Here is a 26,798-nt window from a genome sequence, read left to right as displayed (position 1 = left end):
AAACAAAATGCTTGGGACGTTTCAGGTTGGTTTCAACGCCTTGTTCGACTAGGAAACAAAAATGTAATAAATTTAATAAAAATCAATAACCGACGGACCCCCACTTGTGATAGAAAAGAGAGGTTTTTTCAAGCGATTTTTTGTTTCCTAGCCATGGTTCCCTATTTTGTTGCGTTTGTTTTCGTTAAATTATTCGGCTTATTTTTGTGAAATTTTTCTTTTTCTGTTGGATCAACAGGAATCCCTGATAAGTGGGTATGCCTCGACAGGAATTTTTGCCATGAAACTACAAAAAATCTCCTTCTTTTAAGCAGTATTCATACCCACTATTCTAAAAACTCTTTGACTTCCTTGTACCAATCACCAGGACCCGAAAATCGTAAGACATTTTCCAACATCCGGATGAATGACTCGACGCATTTTCAATCAGCAGGAATATCAATTAAACAAAAACGAATCACTCTCAGAACCAGGGCCGGATTAAGGGGGTGGCCACATGGGCCGCGGCTCATGGCGGCAAATCTAAGGGGCGGCAAAAATTTGCAATTTTTTAAAGTGTAGGTATAAAAAAAATCGGATTTATAAAAACAAAATCACAAACGCGAAAAAGCGACAAAATCTCTCATTTCCTGAGAGTACAGTAATTTCTAATTTTGTCGTCTCTTAGTGATACAAGAGACAGCACCTTCAATAAGTCGAGTTACGAGAGAAATCAAACACGCGATTTGGCCTAGAACGGCGCAACTTAGAGAGAAATGATAACGAGGACTTGAGATGAAAAGGAGAAGCCCTCGGCGCAGCGATTGGCATGTAACACACATTAGCGCCCACAAGACTGCACGAATACTTCACGCATTGCATCAAACACAGTGCGGTCATTGCAGTCAGCGTGAAACGGACAGGCGAGAATACTTCACGCATTGCGCCAAACACGGTGCGGTCTGCGCGGCGCGGCGGTGAAAGTTAAAATCATTGAACCACATTTATGTTTGTTCTTTCATAATTTTTTGGTTCATTTCTTATGAATGGAAGGCCTTATCTACACAGATATAGGTTAACGGAACTTAACTTTCGCGCAAAATTCCGTGAACTTTTGCTAGTAGTGTTGACAGGGCTTTCCCATAAAATGTGTTCAACACGAATAAATGCGTCTTATGCACCCCTCCTCCGCTGGCTGGCACGTTCATTTGATGGTTTTTATCGAGTTTCAAATCGAATGAGGAGGGGGCGGCAAATTACAGACGGCCATGGGCGGCAAGTAGGTGAATCCAGCCCTGCTCAGAACCATACACAAAATTATTCAAGCTTGCTAACTTTAAAAAACAAAAAAAATCCAGTCTCTTCAAAAAAATCTCTTCACCATCCTGCTTTCTGGTTATTTTATGCTGCAAACTAGAACCCAAGAAATTACAGACTCTAGTTCACAATGAGGTAAACTTGGCATTTCAGATGACCTTGTCACTTTGAAGAAATTTCCGGTTGATTCAACGAGAATCCCTGTCGCGGCATGTTTAACAAGAGCATTTTCCTCGGTGTGAGATTTGCGTGTTCCAAAGTTCTTTTTGATTTAATTCATTTGTACATAGATCCTTTTTGCATCCGAATGAGTGAAGCAATCTCGACACGATAGCGTCGCGCCACGGGGCCCGCGGGGCAGGCAGACTCGTCAAAATTTAATAATTCATCCGTTAGAATGTTTAACCTTTGAGAGCGACCACAAACGAAGCACGTAAGAAGTATTTTAATGGGAGGAATCGATCCACTCAGTTTACACGTACAAACTCGAGTCCGTTCTAGAAGTTCAGTTGGACCCGTGTCACGCACGTGGCTAGTTGCGACTTTTTCCGTCCCGCCGTTGGCCGTCCTTTCATCGCCTCCCGCCATCGTCGTTTCATTCATCCGAATCATCTGATTTCATTCCACACTTGATTCCTTGTTCAATCGCAATGTCATCGATACTTATTTCTGCGTTTTACAAGCTACTTCAAACACAGGAGCAATGTTTACAACACCGGATACGTTTTTTCAACTGAGGGCTAGGCGCTAAATCGGACTCTTAACGTGTGATTCGTGTTCATGGTTAAATAATATCAAAAAAGTGATACACATTAACGCTTGAATTTCTGAGGCACACGCGTTTTGAGTGTCAAGAAAATCCTATTAATCTGACTGCGTCGTTTGTGGAGAACTGTGTGAAACTTTGCCGCTAAAAACGGGATCTCGTATTTTACTGAATTACCGTTTCTCAGAGGCGCACTTGATTTGAATTTTGCAGACCTCGTAAAAGCTTGATGGTACAGCAGAAACTGCGTCGCTTGTGAGAACCTGTGACAACCCAAATGTGTTTTGTGATCATGGAATCCTCTCAGCCACAATTCCAAACGCCAAATTTGCGTGATTGCTCGCCGATCTCACATGTTCCGAGGATGATTTTTATATGCATTTGATGGTACTGATTTCAGTGTCGAATCCAAACCCGCCGACTTTAACTTAAACGTCAAAGATGGCCTTCGAACGTCAAACGCAATCTTAACATCAGAACCCTAGTGTAAAAGTCGAGAGACATCGACGTAAAGCCACAAACTGTTGGATTCGAATTCCAAATAGTGTTAGTTCTCGACGCTGATAATCGAATTCAGGAATTTTACGCGCACCCACCGAGGAGCGGTTAGAGTGCTGTGGAAATTTGGTCAAAGATGGGGGTGTTATTGCCGAGTTAAGGGTTCTTTTTCTTCCTGTCTTTTTTATTTTGAGTGAGCACGAAAGAAGATGGGCTGTAGTGGGAGTTCCCCGTTAGTGCCGTCGCACAACGCTCCGACGTCAAACGGGATGCGAGGAGAGCCCCCCGGCTACGATCTGCACCCGCCGTCGTCGACCAACAACAACGGGTTCCTGAACACGGCCAAGAGCTCCTGGGTAGGGCTCGGCGATAACGTGGAGGACACCATCAACCAGGCCGCCGAGGGCGTTAAGCAAACCTTCACCACCAAATTCCACGGTAGGTGACTTCGCTAGCAATCCGCTGTACCAAGTAGTTGACTCGCACTATCATTTTGACCTCATTTTGTCATTCTGCTGTGCAACGCAAAAACGCCGTAAATGCCAATTTACATTTCTTGGAGACAATGTATCATAGCGGAAAAACTTGTGTACCTTGAAATGTCTTTACAGAATCCTTTCGCAAATACTATCAAGAACTTAACCTGAAAATTTTAATTGCACGGGTAAGCAAGTTTTAATTTTATAAAGTCCTAAGTTCGAAAAAAATTAGGGAAAATCTTGATGGATTTACGGCGCTCTTACTTGGCACAGTAGAATTAGGAACTGCGATTTCTGACTCTTTTGTAAAAGCACTCATCCGAGTGGGGACACTGATGACACATATCAAGGGCTAACGATCAAAACAGCCTAACTGACAATTTTGGCGAAAAAAAAGTTAGCGACTATGCATTCTACGATATTAAGTACGCAAGCTGATGATTTTAGTTTTTCCAATTCTGTAGGGGAGCACTTCAATGATGCTGTAACGTATGAAAAAATGCAAGCCTTAAAATGACAAAAATGACGAAGGTTTCTGCTCGTTTTGCAAAATCGTCGATTTGCAGATGGGCGAAATTGTTCGTCAGCCATCAATATGCACAGGTGTTACAGATATTTTGAACGAGAAGGGGGCGGAAGGGGGTCTGGAAGGCTGTTCTTAGAAAATTCTCGAAATTTTCAAGCATCTAACATCCAGTTTGAGTCAATTTCATCACGAACAATTACCAAATACAAGTTCCCTCTATCCTCCCTCCCTTCTTCCTCCTCCTTTCTTCGGGGGAGACGCACGCCCCCAACGCCCCCCCCCCCATTGGATCCATCAATGCACGTACGTTGTTCCTAAAATAAGCTGGGGATAATAGTTCCTAATTACAAAATGTAATTTATTTACTGTAGGTTCTTCGACTAATAGAATGGACCAAAAAAAATTAAGGACTGTAGCATATTTAGTACTAAGCAAAAATACAATTGGGTCTATTAACTCAACTTGTAGAAGTATATAAGCGTGAACACTGCAGCCTGCAGCCGGTGATCAACTAACTTCCTGCAACTTGAATCGCCTTCAATCAATCGGGTAGGCAAGAAACACTCCCTCGTGTTCGAATAGTGGTATTCTAATCATCACTCATATTCCAACAAAAAGCTTTTTGCGCTGAAATCCTGCTTTTCCTTACCCTAAAGATAACAGATTTTCCGGATGGTACTTAGTTTCTCCTCATATTGCTTTTAAAAGCAATTTTATTCATAGAGATTAATTAAACGCGCATTCTGATCGACAGTGGCTCCTCTGAAGAATTCTGATAATCAACTTAAAAGAAAGTTTCATGTTTTCCACAGAAGCTCAGTTTTATACTCCAAATATACCCCAAATCTTCGTTTGGAACTTTTAATTTAAGTGAGGAAATAAGAATAAAAACCTCTTCCTCCCATTTCCTACACGGCAAATTTTTTTAATATTGTCAGTGTCGGTGTTGTTAAAAGAAAAGAAAAACTTCAGTGGTAGCATTCATAATGTCTCTAAATTCGTTCAAAGTATGAGATTTGCGTGATGTTTGATAAAAAATATCGGAATTGCATACTTAGCATCAATCAAGCGCATATTATGCTCCACATTAGGTTTGTAAGTGTGCGGTTTTCTCGTGATGTACTGGACAGATCCTGGGTAATTAATCAATTCAACTTGTGTGGAACTTCAAGGTTCTTACGCGTTCTAAGATGGAGGTGAACTTTCTCTTCTCACCCAATTTACTCTCTCCTGATTAACCCAGTCATCGTCAAAACAACGTGCTTTCCTGTCGATTTGATTAAATCATGCAAAACTGTAAGTGAATCCAGGAATCACAGTTTTAATTGAATTTAACAAGAATTGATCAACCTTTGTAGGCTTTGGAGTTTTCCCTAAACGAGCTAAGGCACATGGCTGGCTCCATGAGCTAACTTTTCTTCCCCTTTTTAAAAATCATTGGCTGAAGTTGCTAAGGTAGGTACCTCTTTAAAATAAATATAATACTAAAACAACTATTGCTACTGTCGTTCAGAAAATACAATGGAAAGTTTAGAATTTGTACTCTTATCGTGCTAGTTTGTTTAGGAAAAAGACGCGGAGTTTTATTTCGTAAAAACAGATACAAAAATTTCCATCTTTGAATTTTTAATGATCTCAGTAGCTATGTCTTGCACAGAATATTCCGTAAATATTTTTATGAATTTCTTTCATTGTTTCTCCTCCTGAAGATATAACAACAGCAGATATTTTTATCCTTCGTAACTGAGATACGTGTTTTGCGACTTTCTAATGCTAGGTACTTTACCGAAAGTTTGACTTGAACGTTTGCTTTAGATATTTCACAAATAGATTGAATCAAAAGCTGGCTCCAACTTCCTGAACCTTGTACATTCAAAAGAGGTAGTTTTAATGTGGTTAATTACAGCAAGAAAACTTTTGCATCGTTTTGCAGGAAAGATTCGCGTCGGGCTCAAATGAATAACAAAGAAACAATATAGTCGTAAGTGAAAAATGCATCGCAGAAGAAACCTGCTGAAACTTGGAGCTTTGAAGCAGGGTAGAAAGTTCAATTGAAACGAGGGTCCATTGATATGGAAGGCGGAACTATTTGAAGTAAAGCTGTCTCGAAGCCAACAAATCTTCTATGTTGTGACAAAGGAGGTTCTCCGCAAAGTTTTGCCTTGAAAAAAAGTTTTTCTTCTAGGTGAAAGAAATACACACAATAAGAGCTATCACGAGAAATTGGCTCGTATCAAAGGCCATGAGAGCCAAATCATCCTCTGATTTTAGGAACAAAAATTTTGATCGGGAACTCAGGGAAATATTCACATTGCACTCAGCATCGTCAAAAGAAAATAATTAGGAAGAAGAGTTTGAATTATTTTCTCTTTTTCACCTCACTCTTAGGTAAAGGAGAAAATTGAATGGATGTTACATAGTTTTAGATCAAACCCCAGGGGGGGGCGACGTTTTGGGCGAGTGCTACTGAAAAGAGGGCGTTTAGGGCGGGGAAATGGGTGTCTTTTGGGCGGGGATGAAAACGGATGTTTTGGGCGATTAATTAATTAATGTAAAACAAAAAGCAACACTGTAATGTGAACTCACCAGTCGCCGGTTGAAACGGAGATTTTGAAGAGATTTTGGCGAGTACGATGAATTTTTGGGTTTGGTTTACAGGAAGTTCTCAAACACGGTTTCTGACTCAAGAAACCGAATTTGGGAGCTTCCCAACTCCCTTCCGTAAACAACACATAATAAAAACATTCAAAACAATTGAAATTGTCAGTTAAGTTTCGTCAAAAATTTTGAAGTGACTTACTCTGTTTTAAAAAAAAAAAACATAAATGAGGTAATAGAAAGTCCTTATTTCGAAAAGTAGACCATAGGTGAAGGAGGAACTCGTCTAAATGCACCGCTCTCCGCAAATTGTCATATGATGTGTTCGGTGGTTAAATTGTAAATATTATCACTTAAGAAGAAGTACTGATTGTAAAATATTCTTAAAACTCGGCGATATCTGGTGATAAATAGTTTTGGCCAGCTTTTCAGGTCCAATACCACAGTGTGCGGCGGGAGTTCAATGCCTATTTTCTCGAGACATCTACAATCTTAATTTCGGTGTGAATAGTAAGGTGACAAGATAGTTTTTTTTTTTTTTTTTTTTTTTTTTTTTTTTTTTTTTTTTAAACATCCTTTATTAAGTAATGATACATAATATTAACAAGTTTAATATGGACTAATAAACATTAACTTTAAAATTATATTGATTTACTTAACAAAGACCCCGGCACCGCCTGGTGGCATTACATCGGGGGGACAAGATAGTTGAAAACAACACTGCCCGAGAATGACAGCGTTGCCACATTTTCTGACTTCGCCCAGCATGTCCAAAATACCGCCGTTTTTTCCAGCCCCTTTCCTCGCCTAAAAGAGACCCAAATTTTGGATGAGTTTTATTGCCTCTCGCCCAAAACATACTTCCCCACTCCAGGCTTCTATGCACGATTTTGCATAATCTCGCGGGAAAATTTTGAGTGAGACCATAAACGGAGGTACGTGGGAGAAGAGGGGTACGTGTTTACCACATTTAGCCGTGAGATATCTGATTTATTTTTATCATTTAAGACCATTTCATGTGTACGTGTTTTGAGCTGTAATATTATACGAGTAGACCCACGGTAACCTTTATTTCATGATAGCTCTCATAAGTCAAGCCCCTTATTTTCGAAAATATGTAATGTAACGTTTTAGCCATCGATGTGCGTTTTCCTATAAAAATACATCAGGAACTATAAAATTTTAACAAGGAAAAAAATATTGGAAATTAGAGATAAAGATGGCTGGTCTCTACACGGAAAAAAATAGGGTAGTCGACACAACCAGCTGCTGGTTAAAAATGCGCCAGCTACCGTGCGGTAGTTACGCGGTGGAGGTCACAACTAAGCCGGTAGTTACATCAACAACCAGGGATGTTGATGTAACTACCGGGTGACCCACTTTCACTGTCCCAAACTTTGAGAGGTCAAAATATCTCACCATTAAAAGGAACGACGTTGGAGTCATTTCAACATATTGATTTTATCAGAAGCTGTGTAAGGATGCAATTTAATAAGAGAGCCCTAATGGACTCACTTTTTAAATGCTCAGCCATCTCCCAAGGAGCACTTTATGATCAAAGTAAGTTAGAGTTTAGCTGAGTGCTTCGGAGTTTAACTGCCGACGAGCTGCCTCCTTTATTTTCCACCGTTACCTGTCCGACTTTGATTTCCTTCTCTCCGTTTTCTTTTAAAGTCTCCTGCAAATAATTTGATACGTCATTTAGACACAGAGAGAGTGGTGAAAAGCTCATCATGACTTTGATTTCCTTCTCTCCGTTTTCTCTTGAAGTCTCCTGCAAATAATTTGATACGTCATTTAGACACAGAGAGAGTGCGGTGAAAAGCTCATCATGTCGACATGAAAACAAGCAGTGTTTTGCCTCATCCGACGCTCTGTAAGATTTGCGGAGGAGGGACATTGGAACTATGGACAGGAGCGGACAAACTCATAAAGAATAAAGGGAATGTAGGGTAATTGCGGGTGGTTGGCCGGGGCTCGAGCCGCAATCAGGGGTCATCAAGTTCAAATAAGTGTCTAAATTACGAGCGGCGATGTAAACGCAACGCCGCGCAGTGGGATGCGTTCTCTATACTATAGTAACAACGAGGAAACTTCAGATGTTAGAGGCAGCTGGTGCGTAATTGAACCGATGCATGCTGAAAGGACGTTAATCCAAAAACTCATGAGTCTTGGCTTTCGTTAATTGCGCAGGGCGCCAAGGCTCATGAGTTTTTGGACTCACTCCTTTTCGACATACGTCGATTCAATTGTGATCGCCGACGAAGAGACGGTCCTTAGTACACGAAGGTAAATTTTGGTCATGTCGGAGTAATCAAGATTTTTCATTTTCCCTCGAAATACGACCTTTGGCAGTTACGTCCTTCTTCAAGTGAATGTACTTAAATCAAGAAGTACTCGATGCATTGTTGCATGAGTCCTGTCATGCGAGTATTTTTTTGGATAGGGGTCCATGTCACGTTTGTTATGATTCCTTTTGATTTAAATGCGTCCAAATGACTTGTTCAACTGTCGTGCAAGTACAGGAACTTAAAGTTACACCAAGACTCGGCAATTTACAGCTCCGAGCATGACAAACCATAACTTCGAGTAATTTTTTTATTTTTTTTCTTATTTACAAAACTGCATTTCAAAGTCATGATCCAGGTTGGATTGACACTTTTGGGCATTTGTGCCAAAGTCTTTGTAGTTTTTCCCTTTTTGCAGGAATACCGGTGGCGATGCGTGAATGGCCGACTATCGATATTTCCCCATTTGAAGGTATAGTAAAGAATCGATTATTAAGGTGTTCGTCGCAAACCTCCTCTTTATCGATTCTTTTCCTCAGGTTTAAATGACAGATCAGTCAATAGATCGCAAAGCAAGCCACGGCCACGCTACTGAGTGGTACAAAGTGCCAACAGCTTGATATTGAGTTTTTCGACATTTTATCCCTGACGGTCGCGAATTAAATTTTTGGACGATGGCATAGTATTCAGGAATCCTCTTGTGTTATTTCCATTTTCTTATCACTATTTTTAATTTTTTAAGGATGCAATCGTAAGATTACTATTGATGCGCGATTCTGAGAATTATTACGATTGTATGGATGACGGTCATTCACTATAGTGTGAAAATTGTTGTTTGGTTTTTCTTTTAATTATAGTATCTCCTCAATATCTGTAAAAATTGTAGAGGGTTGATATTTGATGGTGAGGGCGGTGAAGGCTAGTCACCAAACGCACCTTTTCATTCATATCTTGATAGTGTTGTTTGAGTGAACTGTTTCTTCTTTCTCTGACATTCCATCTGACTCGACCAACAAACACGGAAATAACCCTCCGGGTCTAAAAATCGTCAAAATCGTCCATATACCCCTCCGCGTTCTAGGCCGAGGGGTTGAAGCCCCGAGTTCAGAGCCGGGTCGTTCCGGATTCAGAGTCTATAAGAACCAGATGTAGGAGCTTTCGCTCTAACCATGAGCTCACAAGACTCCTGTGGTATATTACCGTTAAATCGCTCCTTACTTACCGGGCAAAATACAAATATTACAAGTAAAATTTTCGGCAACAACAGTGAGAGGTGTATTGGCTGTCTCTTTTGCATTTTTGATTATCTACGTACAAATTTGAGAGTGAAGGATATCAGAAACGCCAAAAACAATTTGTATCAGTGACTTTCCGCTGAACTGCCTATGCGAAGTGGTGTATGTGCCGAAATTCAAGCCGAAATAACAAGTCTTGCAGCTTGCCATTGTAATTCGTTTTTTGTGTCTCAAGTAAGGTTGTTGACAATAGTGCTACTGGCCCTTAACCCTGGAATTTTAAGACTTTAAGCACAGAGCTTTGGTAATTGAACCTTGGAAGGGTATATGTCAACCCGCTATGACATGAATTAATGTCGGGTCTCGGATTCTGAAGGATACAACTCTAGTTGTTCTCTTCGCGAAAGAACAAAATTACATTTCAATATTGTCAAATTCTCCCTCGGAAATTTCGTTTTTATCAGGATAATTTTTAGCGTTACTAACTGAAAGTTTCACTGATTTCTCTTTTGATGCCATGCAAAAATCAGATACATTTTGGCCAACAAAGGCACGGGTACAATCTTGTGTAAAATTGAATTGTTTGAGTCAATTTTGGAACCTTGGAATGCAATTACGTCCTATCGTCTGGGAAACGATGTATGCTTTAGCTTTTCCAAAAAACATTGAGTCCCACGTTTTTCCCTCAAAATTTCAAAATTTTGGTAATCATCGTTTTCAAATCAGTAAATATTGATAAAAATTATGCACCATTATGCCTCAAGAAATGGTTAAATTTTTAAAAAAAAACTTAAAAATGCGTTGTTACGAATGAGTGATACTATTCCATGGAGGTTTAACGCTTACAACATTCAGGTCCGGTGCATTTTCCTGTGAACTCATCGAATTGCCCACAGTGCACCGAGTGGTCTTTCCGTTTGCCGAGGAAAGGGAGATCGCGTGTCGCTCATCAAGATTGCCACCACCGCGGAGTAAATGTCCAGTCGACGGCAGGGCTACCAAACTTGCCGCACTAAATGATGCCGAAATACCCCGACTCGGAACTGGACTCCGGCAGATCGGCTCGAGGAAACCGTGAAGGACGAGGTAGAAACGTTGAACGAGGCTCGCGAGAAATGAAAGGTTGTTCGCATTCGCACAAAGCATGAAGCAACAAGGAATGAATAATTCATTCGCGAGTAATTATAGCCGCTTGTTTGTATTTTTCCGGCCTTCATCCTCAGTCTGTAACGTGTCGGCGGTGAAACTACCAAAAGACGTATCTCGAATGAATCTGTTGTAAACTTTTCTAGAGCGAAAAGAAAAGTTCTTTCGAAAGGGTATGTCTTGAAAATCACAATGAGCGAATCAGGGAAATCTGAAACTCTTCCGAAGTTCTCGATCTGCTGAAAAATTTGAGGCTTTTTCAGCATCTCGCTTCAGAAATTACCTTATGGCAAAGTTATAATTTTAAACAGCGGGCTGGTCATTGAGATTGATAAACAAAGCTATAGACAAAGAAGACAAAGAAGAAATGGAACCATCCTATTGGTGACAGGAATTGGTTGTAATTGACACAGGTGATAGTAATAGACTGGTACCTAAATAACGGCAACCCAAGAGAGACCCAAAATCTAGTCCATCATTATCCCCCTGTAGTTTATGACAATCACCCGTTTTAACCAACACGATCTTCGAGAGTTGTGCCTCCAGTTTGGTTTGATTAAAATTGGACGTTTTTTCAGACAATACATGAAATGTTCCTCTCAGCACGGATACCTTCATCTCGATTTTTTTGGGCATTGTAATCAGGGCCGGATTTACCTACTTGCCGCCCATTGGCCGCCTGTATTTTGCCGCCCCTTCTCATTCGTTTTGAAACATCAATAAAGACCATCAAATGAACGTACCGTAGGGGAAGGGTGCATAAGACGTGTTTACTTGTGTTGGACACATTTTTTGCGAAAGCCCTGTCAACACTAGGTACTGGCAAAAGTTCAAGGAACTTTGTGCGAAAGTTAAGTTTCGTAAACCTATATCTGTGTGAGAAAGGCCTTCCATTTATCGGAAAAGAACGAAAAAAATTATGAAAGAATAAACATGAATGTGGTTTAATAAGTTTAATTTCCGCCACCGTGCCAACCGCACTGCGTTTGGCGCAATACGTGAAGTATCCATACAGTATTGTAGGCGCTATGCGTTTCACACCGACCGCACTGTTTTTGACGCAATGCAGATTTCCTTTGATAAACCGCGAATTTCGTGGTAGATGTGTGAATATTTTCCTCCCAATTTTTCAGACGATTTTGCTTGGAATTTCACCTAAAAATTCTGAAAATTTAAATGAAAAATATTCATAACTTTCCTAAAAAATAAACATTTCGTCAAAGGAAATTTGGCAACGCCTGAAGGTTTTTACGGCGTTTTTCCTTAGCACGGCAAGATAGGAGTTGCACTACTGCCTGTAGCCAGTACCTAAGAGATAAACCGACTCGAGTGAGAAATGTGATTTTGAAATGAGAAGCTCGGGCGGATCAAGCTACAGACAGTAAAACTGGAAATGGGCTACTCTACCACTTTCCTCGAAGTTTGCCACTAGCCGTCAGCGTCGGCTCCTAATGAATGAAGGCGAAAACAAAGTTTCGCCACCGGGCATGAATACCGGGATTTGCTATCAACTTCCCTTTCAAGAAGAATATGTACTTCACAATAGCTTAATGCTTTCAGTCCCTCCTCAAACGCACTGTGTCCGGAGACGTCAAAGGAACTTTCGATCGATTCTACCTCGCTCTTTGAAGCGGGCCAAAAGAGAGTTCTGTTCATAATAGCCCTAACCGGCCGGTAGATCCTACGTGCCAAAACTTATGACAAAATGTAACCGACTTCGATGTATTCAATTCTGAACACGGCACTAAAGCAGCCGGAAAAAAATTTGTTGCGGGGCAAAGTGGATCGAGTCAGTTGGACAGGTCGCACATGAAATTTTTGACTAAAACTGCAAATTTTGATGTTAATTTCGTCACATTTTAAAGTTTAAGAGATGCTTCGAGAAGAAAATTTCCGAAGGAAATCAATGGAACCACTTTCAGAACCTCAAAGTTTCGTATAAACGGAGTTATAAGCAAATAGAGTTTCCAAATTTTGTCCGATCTCTCCTATTGACTCGATCCACTGTGCTTGGTCGCAACTTCCTTGGGGATGCCACCAGCCTCCTGTAAGGAAGGCCCCCCGGAGATCCTGGCTACGGCCATGAAAAAGGGCATATGCCTCAATCGAATTATTGTTCGATCAGTAGGTCCTCAGACTCTAGATGACAGGACCCATTGACGTTCATCATAGTTTTACAAGGATCGCGCTAGAAATCAACTTAATTAAATTCTGATAATTTTTACACGGGCTATTATCGCTTACTGACCATTGGTTAAGTCAAAAATGCGCAAAGAACGGCAGGTGCATTTCTGTATGATCCACTGTGGCTCATCCCAGACTTCACTAACGGCTCTCTTCCGTATCACAGCAGATTACTTTGTGCGAGTTGATGTAAGTAGGCTTTGGTTTTCTGGCAAGCAGAAATTTTGAAATTTTAATCACATGAAATATATACTTCTTATCCATGAGTGGAATTCGGAAAAGTTTCCGGGGTAATTAATGTAAAATTTTGATGAGAAAATACGCGTTACGATGCTTAATATCTTGGTATATCGTGTGTGGTCCGCGTCAAATTTCCAGCTGTCCGCACGTTCGCCTATTTTGTATTGCGTCTTAATTAAAAAGACGACATTAGTAAATATATTTTTGTGAGATGATATTTTAATTCAGACTGTGCAAGCTTAGCATGGCAATTAAACCAACAAAAGCTGCTGCTGTGCACTCTGAGACGAGCGGCACATTTTTTCAAACATTATAGAGCGCCCTCATTTCACCTGAACGGCAAAATCACAACTTCAGAGGTCGAATAGTTGCCTATCGCAACCTTCTCGCCCATCATGCACAGGGGCACCGAATTGGGAATTCTATCTAGCTTAGAGCATGAAAATTCCAATTCAAGGATATATATAAATCAGCTGCCAATGTCTGAATGATCAGTTTCCTCTGTGCATTGAAACTTGTATGGTTGTACTTGTATGGTGAAACTTGTTTGTAGGTTAATGTTCCTCGACTTTTAGGGTAGTCAAAGGATTGATAGTGCTTTAAGAGAGTCGTCACGTCTGCTGAAATATGCCAGTTCAAATGTGGAAGGCTGCACAATATTAATGCCTTTCAAAGGCAAACTTTTTTCCCGCAATTTTGCTAGTTGGCTGTGGACGTTTTTTTGTACCCGTCGAATGTGTATTCAAAAAGAAAGATGAAAGAAATAGAGAGCAGATCGTATCTTCAATCAGGCGTGCACTGCTCCTTCAAAAAATTATATTTTCGCCAATTTGGCAGCCCGATGCCATTTGTGAGACACAAATTGCAACACATTCGCAAGAACGTGGTCACCGTGGCAACGACGATAAAAACATTGACCGATGCGAAATTAAAATTGCAATGATCACAAGCAGCAAAAGCTGTGATTACAAATGGAGTTCCGTGTTTTAGAGTAGTGTAATAAAAGTTTGAATAAAGTTGGACTTTCTCGACATAGGCAGTTCAAGGCCTTGTCTCAAGATTCGAGATGGTTTCTTTTTTCCTTCCTCTCTATCTAACCCTTCCTCTTTTCCGATTCTTATTGACCTACTTCTTTCAATGCCTGAATCGTAACATTCAAATGCATTACCTTGTGCCTATCCAATTGAATCTCGTAGATACAACCCAGACACAACATTCGTTAGCATTTGCTTACTTAGATTTTATCTTTATACGTCTTTTTAGGTTGTACGAAACTTAGTGTTTGACAGATATTTTATTTTCACTGATCTCTCGGATTCAATCTTCGAATGGTAATTGTCTCAAAACATATAACACAATTCTATCACCGGCACAAGTTGCACTAATATTATACCTATGATTGAATAGGAGTAGCTAAAATATGGGCGTAATATACGCTATCAGAGGGACTTGGAGGACAAGGCGCATAAGTGTAGTTTTTGCCATTGCAAGAAATACGTGTTTGAAGTTTTGAAATTACATGGAGCCTTACGGCGAAAAGAAAGCTCAAACTGACTTTTTGATGCTTAAAAATTGGAATTATGGTGCGAATTTCTCACAGAATATGCTCTGATACAATTTTTACTTGTAGTCATCAATATCTCAATTTTTCCAAGAACTACACTTATGCGCCTTGTCCTCTGAGCCCCTCATTTTAAGCATTCTTAGTTCAAAATACTTTCGAATTGTAACAAATACCTACGCTACGACAAATAGTTATCGTCGAGGAAGATTTTTGCCACCGTGCACAACTTTTGAGGGGCCAGATTATGATATTTTCAATTCTAGGGGTACCAGGCCTCCCTTTCTTCCTCCCCTTAGCTGCGCCCATGCATGATTGGAATCAATAGATTCTTTGATCAGCGCGATGAGAGTGAAGCCTGTGGGTGTCAGATTTTGTTAATAGAAAATGTCCGTTTTTCTGCGAGCCTGATTCGGCGATCTTGAATCCCGTTGCAACTTTGACTTCACTTGAGTACATAGTTTTTCTCCGATAATGCTGTCCGCACGAGATATTGAGCAAGAGGGAGGGAGGGAGGGGATTTAAGATACACAATGAAGGCAGGCATGGAGGCACGAGTAATTTATTTGTGTACGAGTTGGCGCAAAAACACATTGGCAGACTGAGCTAAAAAAGCGTATCCACGTGCGAGGTTCCCGATGCAGTTACGCGGTTCTGGCAGTCGCACTGCGAAACATGCCTCGGGCCGTGCAATTACTCCTACTTTCTGTCCGGGTCTCGGACCGTATCGAACTGAGTCAATATTATCCTCCTCGAGTTGACGCTTTAATATACTGCCGTGCTGAGGAAGAACGCCGTATGAACCTTCAAGCGTTGCCAAATTTCCTTTGATAAAACACAAATTTCCTGGTAAACTTACGAATATTTTCCTTATAACTTTTCAGATAATTTTGTTCGCAATTTCATCTAAAGCTCCTGAAAATTTCGAGTAAAAATATGCATAACATTCCTCAAAAATAAACATTTTGTCGGAGGAAATTTGGCAACTCTCGAATGTTCATACGGCGTTCTTCCTTAACACGGCAGTATACATCGCTTATTCCTGCCCCTATCAACTATGACTCTAATGACCCTCATTCGGAGTAATCTGTCCCGGGGGAGAGTTCGTGTTGAAGAAAACAGAGAAAAAAGAAAAAAAACTAAAACATTGATTTCCACCCGAGTAAAGCTTTCTTTTAGTAGGAAATAAACTATCCCAATGTTCTTTTTTTCCTTTTTTTTATGGTTCACTTTTTTTTTTTTTTTTTTTTTGACGTTTCGAATGTCCTCGGTTTCTCTATCATGTGATTGTATGATCTTATTATCTGTGAGATGGTTGGTCAAAGAATGGTTGCCCGATCTCAAATATTGCAAGTTGGATTTACAGCCCAAAATAAGACATTTAATAATATCTAATTTCAGAATTTTGAAAATCTCTAAAAATCGACCGGTTCTATCGTCGTCTGAGGAGTTCCAGATAGAGGCTTAATCATTTGTTCGGATGGAATATCGACAGTGAAACTACCAGGTCACGTACCTCGGTATGCGACGTTGCAGACTTCCAGTCATATTTTATTTTTTGAATGGAAAACCACTCAAAGTCAGTTCTTGAGAAATTCCGTGCTTTTTCCTTTTCATGCAGAGAAAACCCTGTGAATATTTCAAGGAATGACATTGATCTGGTCTCCTTCAAAAAAATAAAATGTCAGGGGAGATTCCTAAACACCGCAAACGAGATACGTAGTCTGGTAGTTTCATCGTCGATATGATTTTTTTCTTAGACTGTACGCGATACAGTTCAAATTGAATCTCCGGAGTTGATAACAGATTGTGCCAAACCCCGCGGGCTTCGATATGCAAATTTTCGTTCCAACATATGTTTCTAAGTTTTAAGCTTTTATGAACGTTTCATTTGCGGCAAAGACCTCGAGTCACAGCTCTCTGGCGTTGGCGGGGAAAGAGGCCGATTCTATGAAAAAGCCTCTACTGAAAAACCATCGCCGCACAGTGGATCGAGTTAATTAGAAAGGTCAGACATGAAACTTTTGACTAAAACTGCAGAATGTTATGTTCATTTCGTCACATTTTAAACACTAAGGGGTGTTTCATGATGAAAATTTCACGAGAAAACCAATGGAACCACTTTTCGAGCTTCAAAATCTTGAATAAACGGAGTTATAAACGTTCAAAGTTTCCAAATTTTGTCCGAATTTTCTGATTGACTCGATCCATTGTGCGCCGCGTCAAGATACGCAGGCTCTTCCATCCTCGCGAGCGGGTATAATACGGAGCATGAAGAAATACTGAAGAGGCCGTGAAGTTGTTCTACATGTGCAATTGGCCCTTATGGTTGTAAAATTGATGTGACAAAAGGCTGAGTGAGCCGTGGAGGGATCCCTCGTTCGTCCCTCTCCACCCCCATCCTCATCCTTTCACCTCGCCTCTCGAATCGTCGCTCCTCTGGAGTAAGGGCGTATCTCAATCTCCACTTGAGCCCTGTGATCCGTAAAAATCTATGCTTCCTGGGGCTCATGTGGGAACAGAGTTACGTCCTTACGTCGGAGGAGCGACGGAATATGCGGCCGGGGAATTTCACTCGGGAAAAGTGAATGGCTCGATAGGAATTTCGATGCCGGTTTGTCGTTGAGTAATCGAACGGCATTTGCTTTCCTTCCTGAAATAAAGTGACGCGAGGATACGAAGTTATGCCGGTAAAAAAAAAATGAAACAAGGAAACTAGGCTACTGGCAAATCAATCTTTGGAATGCAAAATGTATGACAGCACTATTGAGCGGAAAGATTTGGGATGTTCGGGCAGAAGTGCCAGTCAAGTTAGGGAGCGCCTCAAAATCGCTGAATGTGTCCTGAAATTGGTTTAATTGTATCAAATACACGTAAAATAGCGTCTCTCCTATCTTCGGTTGTGTTGCTCGCGTAGCCTCAAAGCACCACTATAATAATTCAGATACACAACATGGAAATAGAGCAAGGAAAAGGACGCGCGTTGAGGACGGCGCAGAGATACAACTATTCGTGCTTGATGGATGTCCGTGTTGCGTCTGCAAAATTGAAGGCGCCATGGCGCGCGGCGGCGTGAACTCACGATGATCCGCTCTATGCTGCCAATGAGGCGTCGCTCACTTTCGGAAGAAAAGTCAAAAAACGAGGCCCGATTACGTCTCTCCCAGCTTCGGCTGTGTTGACACTCGATTCTTTTTTGGTATACAATTTTATGTCTGATTCTTTTTCACGATGAATTTGAAGATCCGCATATCTAAAGCTCGCACGTAGCGGCCTCATACTCATACAACCCGCGGGGCTCGTGTTTTTAGCAAGCTTCAGGTTAATTTTGGTTCGACTTGGGCATCTAAGGGTTAAGTTTCATACTTGTACCACTGACCTAAATGTACCTTTCAAAAGGTTTATGAGTACCAGTTATGTCCTAATGCTTAAAAATTACCCCATGTATATCACTTTAGAATTTTCAAAACAGAGATACCCGAGATTTCTCATGAGAGTGAATGTCATGAAATGTCATGCATTCTGGTCCGCCCAGAGGCGCCGAGGACTTGAAGCCCGACGTACGTCGGGACTGGACTCGCCGGAAATTTGACAAGAGAGTGAGTGATTAAAAGGTGGAGGAATTGACGGTGGACGCGAACGAATGAGAAAGCAACGCTAATAAGTTCCCGTCAGGGTGTGACGGTCGCCTGCCGACTGTTGACGCTTCACAAGTCAAGTCCCTCCCCCGCGCCCCGCCGCGCTCTTCAAATATTCATCCACAAGTCGCTCGACCCCCAAGCGACGACGGGTCACGACACAGAAATTCTCCTGCAAACGGCATAATTTTTACCGAGGCAAAAATTCCCCAACACGAACAATATTTCCCGTTGGACATTTTGTGCAGATACGCGCGTTCTTCCACGCTCTTCTCTACGAATGAGTCATTTTGGTACAAAAAATATCGTGTCAATCAAACTATTGATGATTTTCGACAGTTTATGTTGAATAGTTTCCCGTCCTTCATAAACCACAAAAAGAGGAACTTTGATCCACGAAGGAACAATTTTTAGGGCCCAAATCTTCTTGGTTCACCGTCGACCGCAATTGCGAAACCTGATCTCTAAATTCGACTTTTAATCGTGAAGATTATATTCTAAACTCAAGCTGTGAGCAAGTTGAGCTTTTTCACAGCAGGCCTGTGCCATTCATAATTCCTCAACGGTTCAACTCATTAACCAGCGATCGAATGACATAGTCAACATTTTTGCCACAACATTTAGCCGTCCTATTGTTACTTACTGGGCGTTAAAAACTTCAGGATAGTAAAGACGATCCTGATGGATATACATTCTTTACTGAAGGAAACTAAATTTGAAGACCGAACTGTTGCAACTAAAGCCATGTTTGTTGCAGATAAAAGTAAAGAACACAACGGTAATACAGATGAGGGTCCAATCAGATTGAGACCGGTGCTTCTAGCCAAAGAAGTGACAGTTCGTCCGAAAGCTCCCGGAAGCAAAGAGTTGGAGTGCTCTGAAACTGTCCTCATTGGTTTTGCAAGTAATATATCTGCATGAGTGTGGATTTTTGCGTGTCCAAATGCATGAACGGTTTTAAATTCCAGACTTTGCCGGGAGTCTCTTTTGAACAAGTCCCGTCAAAACTTCTCCAAAGGAGTTTAACGCCACAATTCACTACACTGAAATGAGTAACGTTGAATGAATCATGCTGGTCACCATAAAATGTTATTTCATATGGACAGATCCAAACTAGCTGTGTTTTATATTTTCAAAAGTGTTCTTCTTTGCTATAGAAATTTCATTTTGTATGCATGTTTCAGATTGGGCTTTCTTAAAGCTCTTTGCATTACTACCCCTCAAATCGTGTAAAAAATTATCTTAGTGCAAAATGGTTTTAATTTCACGGTGTGTTTTGATCAGATTTTGTATTTGTTTAGAACCTATATATTAATGAACAGAATTACATTTGGCGAGTTCATTTGCACCTATGTTCATTTTTCCACTTCCGTGTATTCTGCAATTTATTCACAATTTCACACCTATCTTCAATGCATAGTTGAACAAAAAAACATTGTATCTTTTTGTAAATTTCCAACCAGATACCAATTAGGGAAAATTAATCAATCAGAGAGAGGCACAGACATTTTAACACTATCTCTATATACTCTCGGATTACTCGCAGTCCTGAATATATTCTAATTGATATTTCGTCGCACCCTAGCTGACGTAAAGGCGTATCTCAATTCCTGTGCGAGCCCTACTCCACCTATATATCTATGCTTTCTGGGGCTCATGTGGAAATTGAGATACGCCCTTATGTCAGAGGAGCGACGAGTTATGCTAAGAATCACTTTTTCTGGTATCATTCATACATCCCTTACTGATACGAATTCCTGTAGATCGGGTTTGGCTACATCGATCCTTAGGAGCCTCATAAGGAGTCTTAAACTGATGAACCAATCAGGTAGTCGCTCATACATGACTGACAGACTCCCCCTGTATAGATACTCTATGCTGAAGGACGTGAAATGGCCATCGCCCACCACGTCGGCGAAAGGGCAAACTGCAAAGGACATGCCATCCGTTGCGTGCGCTCGGGCTCGGGCGCCGAGAGTAGATGATAAACGCCGTATGTACGTGCGAATGTTGCCAAATTTACCACGATAAAGTAGTCATTTCTGAGAAAAATTATGAATTTTGTCCCTTGGAATTTTCAGGTAGCCTAGATCAAATTGCGAACAAAATTATGGGGAGAAATTCGAGACGGAATGTTTAGAATTTTCTTAGAAAAATCATGTTTTATGAAAGGCAATTTGGCGTCGTCGGAAAGCTCATACGTTGTTCTTCCTCGGCGCGACAGCATTGCAAAGGAGGAAGCGCGGCGTCTGATTGACGTCTTGGCCCATTCATTATTCACCGAGAGTAATGATCGTTTTCGCTTTTGGCTTTTCGGCCGGGGAACACTAATCAAAGAGTTGCTACCCGGCGCCGGATCTCGCGACACCACCATCGACACCGGCGCGGCGCACAGTGGATACAGTCAATTAGAAAGGTCGGGCATGAAATTTTTGACTAAAACTGCAAATTTTGATGTTTATTCCGTCACATTTTAAATCTCAAGGGGTGCGCTAAGGAGAAGATTTCACGAGGAAACCAATGGTACCACTTTCAGAACCTAAAAGTTTTGTATGAACGGAGTTATAAGCGTTTAAAGTTTCTACATTTTGTCCGGCTTTTCCTATTGACTCGATCCACCGTGCGGCGAGTCTGTTTCCGCCACCGTTCGGCAACGACCGGCTCAAAAATTGATTTTTCCCCGCCGCGACGCAACTTTCCGTTTGCAATTCTACGCAATGCAACCGGCAACCGGCCTCCGGCCCGGCATACGCTCGCAATTTGCGTCACTTGCCCCGTTGCCGATCGGCCGCAACTGTTGCGCATTTTTGTCAGGTTGCGCTATGAAATGTAGATATTTCACATGGGTTTAAACAATTCCTATATAGCGTTTCTGGCCATTCGAGTAATTGTGTGAGAGTGTGTTAGTAATAGCTGCGGCAAGTTTGCCAGATTGTACGATAAGATTTAGATACTGTTACATGGGTTTAAATGGAGGAATCTGATTTTCCAGCACCACCTGACAACAACTAATTCTGCGGAGGGAAACGTTCCCTATGTTGGCATACATTAAGACATTTTTACCTTCTTTCAAAATTTGACTTTGTCGTAAAAATTTATTTTATTCAATCAAACGTGCTTAGGAATTCAACTAAAAATTCCATGCCCGGAACAAATTCGCTTTCTCAAGTAAAAAGTCAGTTATTTTAAGTCCACCCTCTATGATCCCGTGCATTAACCGCAGCTTTGACCAGATAACCTCAAATAGTGGCCAGGGATGTTTAGTAGGGATTAGTTTAAATTGAGAAGAATGTTGATTTTTAGCACTATCTCACAACAATGCAGTTGCATCGTTCTTCAGGTTGAGACCCCTGCTTTCTTCCTGTGCCTTAGGTGATTTAGGCATCGAATAGGAACAACATGCAAAACATGCAAAACGATGCGAAAAGGCCAGGTATTCATCAGTGGCGCGGCGTGAATGATCGACCATCGATATTTCCCCATTTGAAGCTGTGCTAAAGAATCGATAATTAGAGTGTTCGTTGCAGACCCCCTTTCTATCGATCCTTTTCCATAGGTATAAATGGCAGATCAATCGATGTATCTGAAAGCACGCCGCGCCACTGGTATTCATTTGCGCTCGTTCATTTTTCAATATTTAACGGCCCATTGAACAGTGACAGAAATGGACTATTCTTAACGTCAATTCGGTATTTATTGACTGCGCTGATTTGACAGAATTAATTTATGATCTGACGAGGGCAAAATAAGTCACCTTTAACTGAAAAACTCGGTTCGGCTTCATTTTACGGTTATAAGCAATAACTGAACTATTTATGCTATAAGGAACTATGTTGCATGCAATACTTTATTTTAGCATAAATACGTTCAATTATTTCTGGTCCATTTTAAAACTAACATCGGTATTTCCACTAAGCAGATAAGCGCTTTCATGAATTAGCCAACTGCTGGTCCCGCGTCTTATCCTACAAAATTTAGTCCATTTTAAAGAGCCTTAATACAAGATGTCTGGAAATTCCGTGTCAACCTGCTAATTTTTTTTATCTAATTGAGTAAGATACTTGAAATTTTGGGAGTCCTCCGAAGTAATGGATAACAACTTTTTAGATTCCCCAAAATTTCGGAGACATCCTGCTAAAGGAGGACACAGACCCCCGACTTTTCTGTTCAAATGGCGACCCTCCCTCTTGTAATGGGTCATCAGAAAAAGCACAGATTGACAACGCTTAAAATCTTAGAATGAGTCAAAATGTCGAATTTCTAAACGTTCAGTGTCAACAAGGACTTCGCCCTTTGAGGACAAAGCCCGAATGACGTCATTGTATTAAAAAATTACTGTGTTTTTTTCCATCCTAGTATTTGCAGTTATAATTGATGTACGTGTCTGCACTATGACTGCCTGAAAAACTTAAAACTGGCGATCTCTCAGTCCAAATTCTCAAGTCACTGCCGATTAAACTGACATCGTGTTCATAACAGTGAAGATTTGGGTGTGAGGACGGTTTCCCTGCTGATACACTGTATTTTTGATGGTTACAGAGGCTGAGGAAAAACTGGAGGATACAGTGACGGCTCTCCGAAAAGATATAGCGGACGCAATATCCGGCAGGAAAGAGGAACTGGATGATTTCCAAGACAGGATCAAAACTGACGCCTCAGGACTGGACGGTGAGGCTCGCGACATGATAGACTCTCTGAACAACACCACCGAGTAAGTATACCTGGTAAAACGGCCCTATGGGGACCCATAAGATTCCTGGGGGACCAAGTGAGATCCATGAAATTCCAGGGGATCAATAGGTGAACCCATTGGTAGCTAATGTGAATAACCCACGGGGAAAGTTATGTGGACCCCCTGGGCCGAGGGGGGGGGGGGGGGAGTCAGAGCGGCGCGATAAATTCAAATTTTGTGGTTTGTAGGTAGAAATTGACACCGTGATTTATGTGTAGAAATTAATGGAAAAATTAATCACAGAAGTCTCGAAATACGTCCAAAAATTTGGAAAATTTCCAGAGGAGACCCTTAGCTCCCCGGTGATAACATTAATAAGGGTACCGGGCCCTCCCAAGCAAAATAACCTAGCTACACCTATACACCCAACACGTCTCACTAAGTTTCTTAGGGGGAGGAACATAGAGTCAGCCCAAAAAGGAAACGCCGATCCGTACATCGGCAGTTTTTGCTTCAATGAGCACAGGGCCGCATTATAGCGATCCTGCGTTTCTCTGGATGAGTGTTAAAATGGAGATCCAAAAAGGTTTAAAGTAGGGCCATGGCTCCATTCGTTCCGAGATCTTGCGAAAGAAAAAGTAATAAATCTCATCAAGAGGTTGATACAACTATTAAAACTTGGGAGTAATGCGGTATTGCCTACACCAAAATCTGAAGGCATTTCATAAGATTTCGATGCGCCTGCGTTGTATTTGTCTATTGCTGCGATTAAACCTATCTCAGCATGAGTGAGTCATACGTTCCACTACGGATTTTTAATTGAATTTAGAATCCCTCTCAAAGACTTTTTAAAAAAGAGAAAATATAACTACCTTAGATAACAGAACTTTCACTAACTTGGCACTTTGGCAGTGTCGTCAAACCCAACTTCCTTTCTTCCTTTTTCAGCTGCGGTGATATGACACCGTCTTTCCCCAATTTAACTGGAAAAATGTGCGGAAAACGTAAATTAATTCGACGCTTTATGGCCCTAAATCAACTACTTACAGCGTTTTATAATTTTATCACTGCGAGTTATCATTTCACCAACAATTAAGCCTCAAACCTGGCAAAGTATGAGTTTGAAAGGTACAGCTGTGTTTCCCGAGGCTCCCGCTTTTACACCTTTAAAAGCTTTTAAGTCGAGGCCAAATGACGCACTTTTCTTCATGGCGTGCGGCTCACAGGTACACTCCGTAATTAGTCGGAAATTTCCCCTGAAATTTACGGCCTCATTGTTCCTGACTGACGCCTAATTAACATTTTACTCTCGAGCAACGCAAACCAGAACTCGGCCTCCCTTCCCGTTTGCCTTTCTTGTCCGGCTTTTTATCCATGGAATAAAACACTTCATCAGAATGCGCCAAAAAGGGTGAAATGAAAAAAGCAGCCTGAATAAAAATGGCACATTTAAATTAAATTCACGTTTCGGCGACACTTGGACAACTTTCATTCGCGTTGGTCACTGGAAGGAAATCCAAGCTTATCGCTGATACGATATGACGATATGAGTGCTACCCTAATCAGGGCTAGATTTACTTATACTTACTGCCCATGGGCCGTCTATATTTTGCCACCCCCTTCTCATTCGTTTTGAAACATCAATAAAAACCATCAACTGAACGTGCCGGAGAGGGAGGGGTGCATAAGACGCGTTCAATCGTGTTGGACACATTTTTTGCGGAAGCCCTGTCAACACTACTAGCGAAAGTTCACGGAACTCAGTGCGAAAGTTAAATTCCATAAACCAATCTCTGTGTGGATGAGGCCTTCCATTTATAAGTATTGAACGAAAAAATTATTACAGAACAAACATAAATGTGGTTTAATAATTCTAACTTCCGCTGACCTCACTGTATTTGGCGCAATGCGTGAAGTATTCCTACAGTCTTGTAGGCGCGATGCGTTTCACACCGACCACTGCTGACCGCACTGTGTTTGACGCAATGCGTGAAGTATTCATGCAGTCTTGTAGGCGCTAATATATGTTACATGCCGACCGCCGCGCCGAGGGCTTCTCCTTTTCATCTCAAGTCCTCGTCATCATTGCTCTCTGCGCCGCGCCGTTCCAGACCAAATTGCGTGTTTCGTTTCTGTCATAACTCAACTAATTAAAGGTGCTGTCTCTTGTATCTCCAAAAGACGACAAAATTAGAAATTACTGTACTCTCAGGAAATGAGATATTTTGTCGCGTTTTTCTCGTTTGTAATTTTTTTTCTGAATCCGATTTTTTTTTTTTATACCTACATTTAAAAAAAATGTCTAAGTTTGCCGCCCCCCTAAATTTGCCGCCATGTGTCCACCCCTAAATCCGGTCCTGCCCTAGAGAGCAGTATTTATTAATACTTAAAGTACCTGTTTAATTCTAACTAAATGCTGCTGTTATAAAACTGGTTCTAAAGATGCAGTAGCTAGAACGCAAACCGTACACGACTACGGGAATTAAGTGGATGAAATTTTGCTACTGAAAACTACGATTTCTGGCTCACTCATAAAAGCACCTATTTCCACACTCTACAGAGAAACTCAAAATAAGAATGTCGTTTTTGAAATGAGCCAGGAAAATTAGTTCCCAATTACAAAATGTGGTCCAAATTACTTGGCATAGTTTTAAGTGGGCAAATTTTTCGTAAGATATATTCATCAAAAACATCCACATGTAAAATTGTGCCGTCAAGTTAAAAATGCGCAAGATGACCTGTCCCAAAAAACGTAGTGATATCAATTTAGGTACTCGCCACGTTAATTCCACGAAGAATTAAAACAGAATCTAGAATATTTTTCGTGCGTTCTTAGGACAAAATTGTAATGGCCCTTTCTTTCCTCTTTCTAGATCGCTGAACTCTCCTTTCGCAGAAAAAATTAAGGACGAAGAGAAAGCTCCCGAAGACTACATGCCGCGGGACGAAGCAGACGAGACGGACATGGACGAATCGTTTCAACGAGGGAACGACATGGGAGGCGAGGAGAGTGGAGCAACTACGGATGAATATGGAATGAGTAGCCCGCCTGATATGCAGAACGAAGGAGACAAAAAAACCGAATCCAACGACATGTATTAAAATTCCCTTTTTCGTGCCTCTGGACCATACTAGTCTTATTCATAACAATAGAAGATCGGTGAAGAAACCAAGTCATTCAACCATGGGCGTAACTAGACATTTTTTATGAGGGGTGGGGGAGGGGGATGACCCACTCTTTAGAGGAGTCAGAGCTGAGCTGATGTGGAGCGACTACATCCCAAGTGGCACAGGTTGCACTGAATTGCGATTTACAGGGTGAATTATTGCCCCTGCATCGGAGCGTTGCTTTGTCGGGTATGTTGCCCATCTACTAACTGAGGGGGCTCCTCTTAGCGGAAAGTATCGCAATAAAACTAAAAAAAAAGGTTTCTGTCTCTCTTTGCATTGCAAATTGCCTATCTTTCTAATAGATACAAGGGCCGCATTCTGTCGGTCGTTTAATATCGGCTTTCATGGACCAAATGTTGTAAATATATTTCAATGTCACGGTAGAAAAATTGCAATTCTATTGCAATTAACTGCTGATTTATTTTCATGTGTTTGCTGCATCCGACTTCTTACTAATCTACCTGAACTGAAAATATCAAGATTTTGAGTGAGAGAGGGGC

At 41.1% G+C, this 26,798-nt stretch overlaps 1 protein-coding gene across 1 annotated transcript; it reads left to right on the top strand.

The window, feature by feature from the left end:
- The first annotated feature begins 1,792 nt into the window (after nucleotides 1–1,792).
- LOC109039823 (uncharacterized) lies at nucleotides 1,793–26,798 on the top strand. The gene is made up of 3 exons (XM_019055491.2): nucleotides 1,793–2,998; nucleotides 22,995–23,166; nucleotides 26,001–26,798. Exons 1-3 carry the CDS (start codon nucleotides 2,770–2,772, stop codon nucleotides 26,227–26,229), a joined length of 630 nt encoding a protein of 209 aa, XP_018911036.2. The 5' UTR covers nucleotides 1,793–2,769; the 3' UTR covers nucleotides 26,230–26,798.

Source organism: Bemisia tabaci, chromosome 1 (assembly GCF_918797505.1).
Source record: "Bemisia tabaci chromosome 1, PGI_BMITA_v3".
Lineage (NCBI taxonomy): Eukaryota > Metazoa > Arthropoda > Insecta > Hemiptera > Aleyrodidae > Bemisia > Bemisia tabaci.
The sequence above is the reverse complement of the archived record's forward strand: the minus strand, read 5'-3'. Positions and strand labels throughout refer to the sequence as shown.

Bases quoted from the DNA above. Each gene is read 5' to 3' on its own strand.
- LOC109039823 (XM_019055491.2), top strand. From the start codon at position 2,770: ATGGGCTGTAGTGGGAGTTCCCCGTTAGTGCCGTCGCACAACGCTCCG. The intron at 2,999-22,994 runs GTAGGTGACTTC...TGATGGTTACAG, and splicing joins CTTCACCACCAAATTCCACG to AGGCTGAGGAAAAACTGGAG. The intron at 23,167-26,000 runs GTAAGTATACCT...TCCTCTTTCTAG, and splicing joins TCTCTGAACAACACCACCGA to ATCGCTGAACTCTCCTTTCG.